The sequence below is a fragment of the Typopeltis vanoorti genome, chromosome 12 (assembly GCF_054136105.1).
Source record: "Typopeltis vanoorti isolate ZY-2024b chromosome 12, IOZ_Tvanoo_1.0, whole genome shotgun sequence".
NCBI classification, from domain to species: Eukaryota; Metazoa; Arthropoda; class Arachnida; order Uropygi; family Thelyphonidae; genus Typopeltis; species Typopeltis vanoorti.
The window spans coordinates 93,771,089-93,783,547 of NC_143560.1; the positions used below are offsets into that span (position 1 = coordinate 93,771,089).

Here is a 12,459-nt window from a genome sequence, read left to right on the forward strand (position 1 = left end):
TTCATTTAACTAACTAGGATGTATATCACATATGAAAATGAAAAAGATATAAACGTAAAAATGCAAAATATTTAAAAATAACAGGTGTAATTAACTCTATATTTAAACCAAACCTAGTTCAAAAACAAACCACACTAAAAATATACAATACATTAGCCCTACCAGTCTTATGTATGGAAGCGAAATCTGGACAATACAACAAAAAGACAAACAAAAATTAATAACAGCAGAATGAAGTTTATGAGAAAAACTGCAAAGTATACCCTATTTGATCACAAAAGATCAAATTATGAAAGAATTAAACCAAGAACCAGTAATAGAAAAAATTAAAAAATATAAACATAAATGGATAGAACACATTCAAAGAATGAAAAAAGAAGGATTACCAAAACAAGCCTTAAAGTACAAGCCATTAGGAAAAAGAAAACCAGGATGTCCTCTTAAACGATGACTTCTAAGGCCGGAACAGGCCATGCTAGGCCTAAATCCTTGGTACGCATGACGATGATGATTAATACAGTAATCGATCATGGACGATTTGTAATTTATTATTACGGGTGACTCCAGGGAGTCCCTAAACATCATGTCCACACAACTATTCGACATTCTCACAGTATCTATCATACCTTGCCTTGAACTCATTCACTGTCATAGCACCCACAATAGACTCTGGCAGCTTATTCCACTCATTTACCACTCTAAAAGTAAAGAACCCAACTCTAACACCCTTGCTAACCACACTCTTGCCCAGCTTCCATAGATGTCCCCTAGTTCTCCCACCACCACCAGTCCTGATCTCAAAAATATTCTCTGAATTAATCGTATAGAAACCCTTCAGCAATTTGAATGTCTTAATCATATCTCCCCTTTTCTGCCTATCAACCAATTTCTGCAACCCACAATTCTTCAACCTGTTCTCATAAGGTTCATTCCATAGACCTGCTATCATCTTACCATTGATTATTAGATTTGATTAATGTGATTTGGATATACGCAGTAACATCGAGGAATTAATTAACCATGTTAATCGAGGGATACCTGTATAGCTTGTCTTTGTGTGTGTGTGTGTGTGTATATATATATATATATATATATACTCCAGATGATAACCTTAATATTAAGATCGAAAAATCGGGAAATAATTATTATAATTATACAGGTATCTCCATGGAATCTGAAGACTCATTATGGGAGATTCATTATTCACTCAATACCTATCATATCTCTGCTTACATTCATTCACTGATGAAGCACCCACAACCACCTCTGGCAACCTATTCACTACTCTCAAAAAAAATCTAGTTCTAACACCCTTGCTAACCACACACTTACACAGCTTCCACTGATGATCCATTGTTCTCTCTCTTCCTGCCATGTACTGTACTGTCAGGCTTTAATATGGCTACAACCAGACTACTGCTCACAGTTGTGGATTCGAGGATGAAGCAGTTCTGGAGAGCACCCAGAGGCGAGTGACAAAGATTGTGGCAGGTCTGTGGAATGTTCACTATGAGAATAGATTAATGGTCAGTAGTTTCAAAAATTAACCAGGTGAAAAAGAGGAGACATGATAGAAGTATTCAAGTTATTAAAGGATTCATATATATTTCCCTCACCAACTTAAACATCTCTAACATATGACCTCTTTTCTGAATGTGTATTAAACTCTGCTATTACATTGTTTCAATTTGTCCTGAAAACCACTCTAGATTCTTGAATGGGAGTCCCATAAGTCCTAATATATTGAATTATTCAACATCAGGACTGTCTGGAGTTGCACAATAGAAATCCAGTGGCAAAAGGCAAGTATATGGATGCCTCAACTACACATCCCTGTGACTGGAATACGTTTTCACAACTTGTAAAATTTAATCTTGAGGCGATCTTCCATATGCTTACCAATGAAGCATTGACAGACTGACTGCTCAAAAAACATCATTTCAACTTTTACTCTTTGCGAAAGTATGATAAAATCCTGAATATAATACCATTTAAAATGTTTGGACCAAAGCATATGATTAAACATCGGAGTCAAAAAGAAATCAAGGATTCTGCTTGTAACATTTATAACTCAACCAACACAAAAACGGGATGGGATAAAATCTGGAAAATGAAAAGATAATGTATACTATTAATCAATTTGCCATTAATGATATGCTGATTCTAATTCCAAGGCAACTAACCGCAGACATTACTCCCTTTCTTCGAGTTTCACCACCAATGCAGGAGTACTTCAGGACTCTGGCTTACCACCTATTCTCCTTCTCCTGTACATAAATGACCTACTCTCAATCAACACTTTTGCAGATGATAATCCTCTCCATTCATCCTGCTCATTTGACAAACCATGCACAGTGTGCGGATACCCCAAGTAGCAAGACTTCTTCCCTAGATCATCTACAACTATTGCTTCAAATACTGATTTATATACTGTCCTTCAGTGGGGAAGAAAATAATCTGGTTATCTTCAGTACCACCAAAATACAATTTTGCCTCTTCTCTAGCAAAGAAGATCTCAATTCACCTGCCCTTACCCTCAGTAATACACAAATCATCAGACATGATCTGATCTCTCTGCTTGACCTTACACTTACCTCCAGTCTCTCCTGTCATAAACACATCACATTGATAGCTTCCTCAGCATCCAAAAAATTAGGCACTCTTTTGTTCAAGATGCTATTTTACACCCAACAGCTCTTAACTTTATACAAATCCACCCATCCTTAGAATACTGCTCACATGTTTGGGATAGTGCATCTGAGATTTCCCTAGAAATTCTAGATGCTATTCAGTGGAAAGCAATTAAGCTCACAGATGATCCCACTCATACAGATTCAGTTCAATCTCTATCTCACAGATGTAATGTTTCAGCACTCTGTCTATTTTACAGGTACTTCAATGGTCATTGAAGTACCTTTAGAATAGACATTCCACTAAATTGGCAACCATCATTTCTCCACTTTCTGTTGCACCTGTTAAGACAAGTGCAGCAGATGCCCAGCACCACATCACTATGCAACTGCAAACAGACCAAACCTCCACCTCTTCCTTGTTTATTTCATTTACTTCTGTCCTCTGGAACAGCCTTCCAAAAGTATTTCCAAACAACAAATAACAGCTCTCCACAAGCAGGGTTCTCAGACAGAAGTTTCCAATTACAGACCAGTCCGTACTGGTCTGTAATTGGTAACTTCACAACTGGGCTACTTGTATACAGACTAATGACTTTGCATCAATTACCTTGGATCTGGCTCTCACTCATGAGACCTCAATAAAGATCAAAAATGGTCTGGGTAGTGGCACTTCCCATAATGCATAGCATTATACATGTCTATAAGGATATGAGCACTGCATTATGGGATACTAAGGCAACTGATGTGAAATCATTAGCCCCTATATAAAAGTAGTCCAGTCGTGAAGTTACTTTACAAGTGAACTTTGTTTGCTTACACTTAGATGAAGAATGAAACAAAAGAATATAATTTCTTAACATCTTTAATTTACAGTATAACAGTATACAATATTACAGTATAACCAAGTGAAAAAAATTTCAACAGGAATAGAATACAGGACTGGTATGATGGTCAGCATGGGCCTGTGAAGGGCAGGTCTTGCAGGCACATTGGAAGTGTTGCAAAGACTGCACATTATGTTGCTGCTATGATAAAAAGTACATTCACATGTAGGGATATGGAGGTGGTGTTGCCTCTATGTAAGGCATTTTGAGAGTTTATTTTTCACTTGGTTAGACTAGAATAAGTTTAGTTTAATCCTTTATCCAAGTGTGAGCAAACAAAGTTTGCACCTGAAAGTATCTTCAGGACTGGGATAAGGTAGTGCAACACCAGGCAGAGAACACTCTCATCACTCCTATCTCAGTATTTCTCATAATGCAAAGCACATCTCCTTGCGGATATGTGTAATGCTAGGCATTAAGGTATGGCATTATACATATCTGGTGTTGCACTACCTTACCCCAGTCCTGAAGATACTTTCAGGCGCAAACTTTGTTTACTCACACTTGGATAAAGGATTAAACTAAACTTATTATAGTCTAACCAAGTGAAAAATAAACTCTCAACATCTTTCTCTGAATCTGGAGTAATTTAATAATAAGGTTGCACACCCTTTGGCAACTCCTATAGGTTAGGATGACCTCTCATTGTTTCTGCCTTTGTATCTCCACTACTGGGTCTGGCTCCCATTGACGAGACCTCAATAAAGGTCGAAACCGGTATGGGTAGTGGCCCTTGGCTTAATGCATAGCATTACATATATCTACAAGGAGATGTGCTTTGCATTATGGAAAATACTGAGATAGGAGTGATGAGAGTGTTCTCTGCCTGGTGTTGCACTACCTTACCGCAGTCCTGAAGATACTTTCAGGAGCAAACTTTGTTTGCTCACACTTGGATAAAGGATTAAACTAAACTTATCTATGTAAGGCAATGGTTCAACCACAAATGGACTATTGTGTTCCTTGGTCACCAAGTTTTCATTGTGATGTGGAAATACTAGAGGGGGTCCAAAGACGAATGACCAAAGTGATATCAGGACTCTGAAGTGTTTGTTATGAAGAGTATAGGAAATGTGGATTGCAGAGTTTGGTGAATAGGAGGAAAAGAGGATATATGATAGAGATCTTCAAGTTAGATAAGAGGTCCTACCAGATTAATACAGAGGGAATTATAAAAGTGGATGATAAGATGGGAAGAATGAGATGCCATCTCTAAAAGTTACATAAAGATGTGGTGAAGAAAGATGTGAGGAGCAGATTTTTTATGTGGGGAGCTGTTGGTAAGTGGAATGCATTGCTGGAGTGCTTTGTGAATGCAAGGAGTGTAAATAACTTCAAAGTTCATTACGACAGATATGTTGCTAACTGAGTGGGCTTTCCAACATGAGTCTATTGACTCCATCGAAGTTACTGAAAGAATAATAACTACAACATTCAACTCATATGTATGGGAAGGGCCACTACCCAGACCGGTTTCTACCTTTAGTGAGGTCTCATCAGTGGGAGCCAGACCCAGAAGTGATACCAAGGTGGAAGTAATGCAGAAGTCATATTTCTATATACAAGTAGTTTTAACTTCTGCCTTTTTATCACTTCTGGGTCTGGCTCCCACTCATGAGACCCTAATAAAGGTTGAAACTAGTCTGGGTAGTGGACCCATAATGCATACCATTATACGTGTCTGTAAGGATATGTTCATTGCGTTATGGGATGTTAAGGCAACTGATGTGAAGTCATTAGCCTCTATATATGAGTAGCCCAGTCGTGAAGTGACTTCATGTGCACACTTTGTTTGCTTACACTTGGAAAAAGGATGAAACCAAGAATATAATTTCTTGGCTTCTTTAATTTATAGTATAACCAAGTGAAGGAACTTTCACTATCATGAGATAGTAAAACATCTTCCATGGATCTGTAATATTAGGATTTTTTTTTTTTTTTTTAAATACTCACCCTACATACACAACAGACTGTATGCTGTCTTTCTGTGTGTGTGTGGACAGGAGTCAAGAAAAAAAGTAATCTGTTGGTCTGTAAAGCAGAATCAGCCAGATACTGCTTTACAGACAGTGCACTGTGGGCTGGAGCATTGTCCTGATGGAGAATTCAAGTGTTGTTCTTCCACAGATTGGGTCTTTTCTTCCTCACTCATTCTCTCAGCTTGGCCAGAACCTCAAGGTAATAATGTTGCTTAACTTTCTGACCCTCTGGTCATGATATATATATAAAAAAAACGATCAGCATTGCCTTCATTTTTGACTTGCTTATTCTCGGTGACATGGGAGCAGGCCTGGCTAGTGGTGTGTGCGAAGTGTGCAATATACACAGGCGCCGCAGAAGAAAAGGTGCCTAAACGATGTTAAAAAAAATATGAAATAAGAGTTTAAATGAACAACAAATGGTACGTATAATTATAAATGTACGTTGTCTTCTGTTCAGGCCCCTTCAGATCTTCCCAGAAACGAACAAATAAATTCTGTAATTGTATCCTGGACCCGATTATATCACTGCAATTTTTGATTAAAATTTACGAAAATATACCTAAAATAGTTCTTCCTTATTTTTTGATGTATCCTAAATCAATTTATGATTAATTGTTGAGTTCCGTGTAAAAAAAATTCGTATAAGCAGGACTAATCTGTAGGTAACATTATACTGTAAAGCGGTTTTCATTGTTTTTCATTTCCTGTTTGTTTTATTCACACTTGATTCCAAAAAAACTTTTTTGGAAAGGCGGCAAACATTAATCACACACACAAGAAAAGCGGTGGTGCTGCATGGGAATTTTCCAGTTCGTTGCGTTGATTGTCTCTCTGTTTCTGGATCGTACTCAACTTTTACCTTTTTCCAAAGTTGAAATCTGCATTGAAGGGCATCCATTTTCAGTCAGTGGATGAGGTAAAGGAGAAAACAGCAGCACTACTGAAGCGGGTAACACCTGATGACTTGCAGCACTGCTTCCAACAATGGAAAATTTGTATGCAATGGTGTATAGATAGAGGAGGGAGTATGTTAAGGGGGATAACAATTAAGTTGTACAATTGTAATAATAAACCACATTTTTGCAACTAGTCTTGTTATTTAATAACACCTTGTATATATGAGAATGAATGTGAGTGAAATAACAGAACCCTAGGAACACCTGAATAAGCCAGAAAATCTGAAGAGAAAATTCCCTGCAATCACATGCACATTTTCAGAGGTGAGCAATGTGAAGAAATTTGTGAGATGTTGACTTTCTCTGTTATTTATACAGCATCAAACTGAGACCAACAGGCCAACCTTTAATTTCCACATAAACTTTATAACTGTGTAAACTGTGTAAATAAACTTTGTAACTTGGTGTAAATTAGAGATACTTAGACACAGTGTTTGTAATATCACTTGTTTCTCTGCATATATAATGTGTACACTCCAAATCAGGGTTTCCCAAACTGTGTTCCACAGAAGGTGAATAAGTGTTCGCTGGAATTTGTCATTTTAGTTTTCTAAGCATTTTTCATGAATAAATATTTTATAGTGGAAATATTCTGAGGAAAATAATATTCGTGAATATGTCGAAAAGCTCAGACCCAGAACGCCTAATAATATCTGTGTAGCAAATATTAGTGACCAAGCCATGCATTTTTAAACATGAAAGTATTCATGAATTATCGTTAATTTTCACACATCGAAACCTTTCAACATTCTGGAAAGAGAATACTGCTGTTTATACCGATCATAAAAATTGCCTGCAAGCCAAATACAACAAATGGGCGGCATATCCTCGGTTCTCAAAACTGAAAGAAATAACATCTGTGTTGCAAATGTTAGTGACCAATCAGCAAGGAAGTATAAAGAAAATTTTTCCACTAAATTGGAAGGTCAAGGTAGTCTGTATCCGGTTCTCAAATCTAGTAATACTGAATACTTTCTTCGCAAGTTCGTATTGTAGGGTGAAAGTTTCGAAACCATGGTGCCATGATTTTTTAAAAGTAATAGGCTTGCAGATTTAAATTTTAATATGAATAAGAGACAAAGGACTTTGTTTAATTTTAGTATTAAGAAATCTCTTATTGAAGGTGTTTGTGATGCAACAGATAGTGAGTCATCCACCACCAGCATACAAAGCAATCTCCTTCAGGATGTACAAAAAGAGGGGAAAACTACCAGCATACAGGAGAAAAAGTCTGCATTCACTCGTAATTACTTATAATAATATTATAAATTTTTGGTGATCAGAATGGGATATGTCAATGAAAATCAGCACAAATTAATTTAATGATGTTTATGTTTAATTGATGTTTAATTAATTAATAATAATCAAGTATTAATTAATAGTAAAAATCAGCTAAATTAACAATTAATTATTAATTACTATTACAAAATAACGAAGGTGTTCTATGAAAAATGTCAGGATTTGTGAAGTGTTCCGTCTTAGGAAAAGTTTGGGAAATGCTGCTCTAAATTAGTGCAAGTATTTAGATTAGTGCATTGGATTGGAGACTAGCTACCTGTTTGGTATCAACAAGTTGTGTATGGGAGTGCGATATTCAGGAAAAGGAAAGTCACTTGCGGAGTGCCTCAGGGGTCGTTTTAGGGCCATTACTGTTTAACTTGTATATTAATGATATTGGCAAAGATTTGTATGGAGATATTCAGTTGTTTGCAGATGATACAAAGTTGGGACGAACCATAAAGAGTAGTGAAGATGTTGTGGCCTTACAAGGACACTTGAATAAATTGAGTGATTGGGCACGGAAATGGGGATGTGAGTTCAATGTTGCAAAATGTAAGGTTCTAAAATTTGGAAAACAAAGATGGGATGCAGAATTTATGCTTAGTGAGAATATATTGTTGCAGGTAGAGGAAGAGATCTGGGAGTGATAGTGGATAAGGATCTAAAATTTAGGGGACACATCACCAAAATTGTGAAGACAACACAAAGGCTTCTAAGAATGATGTGGAGGACACTGACATGTAGAAGTAGGGAGATTCTTGTTCCTTGTAGGGAGATTAGGCCACACATGGACTATTGTGCCCAGATTTGGTCACTGGGTTTTCAGAAGGATGAAGAGATATTGGAAAAGGTCCAAAGCCGACTGACTAAGGTGGTTTCTGACCTCTGGAATGTCGAATATGAGGAAAGATTGAGAAGATGTAATTTGCAGATGGATAGAGACCTACAAGTTGGTAAGGGGTTGTTATAGGATCAATGCTGGAGAAGTTCTACAGAGAATAGTGGGGGATCAGGGGAGAACCAGAGGTCATCCCTGGAAACTGTACGAAGAGGGTGTGAGTAGGGGAGTGAGAGGCAGGTTTTTTTCTTGCAGGGTTGTGAATGATTGGAATACCTTGCCTGAGAGTGTGGTGTCTGAAGGAGTTTGAATGTGTTTAAGACATGGTATATGAGCTGTGTGTGTGGTTGTGTGATAAAAGGACCCCCCCAAATGAGTCTTTGACTCCATGAGGTCTTGGGGTAGTAATAATAATAATAATAAATGACCTCAATATGAAAATCAAATGATTAAGAAATTAAAGTTATTACTCTTAATATGATAGCAGTCTTCATAATTTAAATGAATGCTGATCACTGTGTAAAATTAAAAGAAAGGATATATATATATATATATCTGAGTTTACTGTCATGTTGGTGTTTTAAGAGGTGTAGAGGAAAAAAGAGGGGAACATCTAGTGGGAGGAGATAGACTTTAAAATATGCTACCCATGTAGAAGACATCTAGTCTTTATGCCACAATTTGGCCTTGACATACTATATTGTGGTATGCGAGGGTGTTGTACTGGAGGACAGAATCCCTCAAGAGAACTTTATAACAGAATAAGTACAGGGAGCAATGTCTGGATTCACTGCAAAATAAAAATAAAAAGCAATCATTTTACTTCCTTAAAGCTTAAGAAGGATCCAAATTCCAGATACAAAGAACAATGCTATCACTGTTCCTTATATCTAGAGCACTTCAGAAAAAATAGCCAGACCTCTAAAAATGCACAATCTCTGCACTGCATTCAAATCTCATCTGAAGCTGTGAGCCCTCATCTGCTCTCCCAAGCATCTTCTACCTCCTCTCTCTGTTCCAGGTGTTTACAAAGTTCCTTGTTCTTGTAACTTATCATATCATGGACAAACTGAGATCTGTCTAGAAAAACATAAGAAATAAATCTGCTACTATATGTATGGTCAGTCAGGTTTAGCTGACCATGCCTTGGATGCTTTGCACACCACGACAAATATTAATTTGAAATACTTTAGAATCAGTAGCATATTTAGAAAACCAACCAAATCTTAATAAATGTGGTTGCATCAAACTTCCCAATATTTGGAAAACTTTAATTTTCAGTCCTCCCACCCAACAGCACAAGAGAGAGAACACTTTGTAGGACTTTGGCTTTTCAGTCTTCTACTTATTGCTTTGTGCATTTTTGTATGTTTGTGTAATTTTCACAAACCCTGACAATGTCTCAGTGACTGAGACAAAACATAGGATCAATTAAACTTGTGTTTGTTTAGATGTGCTGTAATCATTCTATTAAACCTTATAATGACCAAAATTTTGCTTTGGGATCTATCTTATATATAGGAGCTCTATCATACATATATATATATTTATTTTATTTATTTATTTTTTCTATTTATCTATCCTGTTAATATAACTGGTTCTGCATTATATATACAGGGTGTTCGGGATAAATTTGACATATTTATAATTAATTATATTTTTCCGTAAGTTACATGTATTAACACACACTTCTCTTCATTTAAAAGTTTGGACCCTTCTTCATTCATATACAAGATGTCAGAAAGGATGGATAGCTGGAACCCACCTGAATCATGGAAGAGAATAACTTGTATCATGATGATTCGTGCCCGCCATCAAAATAAGGATATTACAACTGCTGCCCAATGCTCCCTGAATACAGTAAAAACAATCAGGCATGAACTAGAGACTTGCAATGGTGACTACGAGGATGTAGCAAGAAGAAAGATCCCTAGCAGACGATCTGATTGCGTTCGTACAGCAGAATTTCTTGCAAATCTGCAGGAACAGGTGTTGAAGAACCCTGGCATTGGAATTCGGGCTTTGTTCGTGGAGTTGCTAACTGTAGTCAAGCCCTGGATAACAAGGGTAGCCAATGGTAGGCCGTATGTATGGCAGCAGGATTCGGCCCCTTGCCACACCTCTGGGAAAAGTCAAAAATGGTTGTCTGAAAATTTCTACGACTTCACCAGTCCAAATGTTTGGCCTCCAAACTCCCCAGACCTTAACCCCATGGATTATTTTGTATGGGGCGCAGTTGAAAAAGACACCAATCGCACTTCCAGTAATACAAAAGCCCAGTTAATGGATAAAATTAAAACAGTTTTTGCGGCCCTTCCCAGGGAGACTGTAGCATCAGCTTGTTCGAGGTTCCGAAGCAGAATTGAAGCTGTGATCGATGCTAATGGTGGTTATTTTGAGTAAATCTTGTTGATAGTATTGTAATTAACTCTGCCTGTAATGTTTTTTTGTCAATTCATTAAATTTAATAGATACAAAGAAGATTTTCTTTTTCCTTACGAAACTGTCAAATTTATCCCGAACACCCTGTATATATATATATATACACACACACACACACACTATAGAACTCTGGGAGATATGTCCTTTTTCCAGCTCTCAAACAAATTTTATAAACAGTCAATCAACCTATTCATATAAGGCCCTTTCAACATACTGGTCACCTGTATCTGGTTCCTTTTCACCACCTCATTCTCAAGAAATCCAAGTAAAGAAATCTGAGAACACAAATTTTATCATTTACTGCTTACACTTTACAAAGGGTAGCAATGTAGTTTCAGAAGTCTGCAAGTCCTAAATGGGCCAAGTTACTGCAGCAATACTCCACTACTGCAGAATAATGAAATTTCATGCTTCTACAATACAGTACCAACACTGGGGTTAGGATGGGGTAACATAAATGCATTTCCATATTGGAAAAACAAAGATGAATAAAATACATTTGACCTGAAATAACCTTTGGACATAACCGCTGTTGCTGAGCTCAAAAGCAAATTTCAAAAGTGATGCAACTTTCACAAATAATTTTTATCCTATTAGTAAATGGCCACCACAAATGCGTTTATAATAGTTTTGAAATGAACTGAAAACAATAGTTGATGTTAATCTTATTCAGAGGATATGCAAAAAGGAATTTTAGGGTCTTGTCAAAAGATAAAATATAACTACATAGTGCAATATCGCAAAGATGCGTAATGAGTCCTCAGAGCAAGATATTATTATTTGACACCTCCAGGGAGTCCAAGGACTCATCGAGGGATGTATGCCAATGTTTTATTCTTCACATTTATAAAATGGATATAATAAAACTACTGGAATCAATTTATTATAAAGGAATAATCCTATTTTTTGTACTGACGGTCACTACTTTCTCTGCTTAGAGAAATGCGTAATAATAGCCAGTCATAAAGGTTTTGCAGGGCCTTGACTCGATGTTGCAAAGCGAATTATTACATTCTTATTAATAAGACCGTTTCAGGAAGAATTCAATAAAAACACTTTTAGAAGTCAGAAATAAATCTGACTCTACCTTTAAGCACGGATTAATGTACTCATTATTGCGATTAGTTATCCTCTTAACATCTTGCCGTTCCTCTTTTCTTTTCGATGAGGGAGAATTATCTCGATTTGAAAACATTACTCCATAAAGTTGATAAACCCAGGAAAAAAATAATGTAATCGGTTAGCGCCATCTATGATCGAAGCTAATTTTAGTTATGGTTACGGAATATGAATATTCTTTATCATATCTAGTAATTTTAAAAAATATCAATAGTGGTAATATAAAAGTAAATAAAATATTATTAAATACAAATCAATGCATTTATTTTGCGAACTCCAATTACCCATCATGCTTTGCTCTGTAACAATCAGCAGTGTGACCCA

General features: G+C 36.6%; 1 protein-coding gene across 8 annotated transcripts in view; it reads right to left on the bottom strand.

Annotated features, from left to right (window-relative positions):
- Positions 1-12,459, bottom strand: part of LOC150101013 (coiled-coil-helix-coiled-coil-helix domain-containing protein 7) — a 223,483-nt gene that overhangs the window by 143,365 nt on the left and 67,659 nt on the right. For 7 of the 8 annotated variants that reach the window (XR_016549198.1, XR_016549199.1, XR_016549202.1 and 4 more), the window contains exon 1: positions 12,104-12,250. The exons of the other annotated variant lie outside the window; for it this stretch is intronic. Coding sequence is in view for 2 of the 7 variants with exons in the window: in XM_090402220.1 (XP_090258346.1) it covers positions 12,104-12,211 (108 nt within the window). In the remaining 5 variants the exon portion in view is untranslated. Of the gene's footprint in view, positions 1-12,103; positions 12,251-12,459 lie in introns of those variants that run through there. 8 annotated transcript variants of the gene reach the window in all.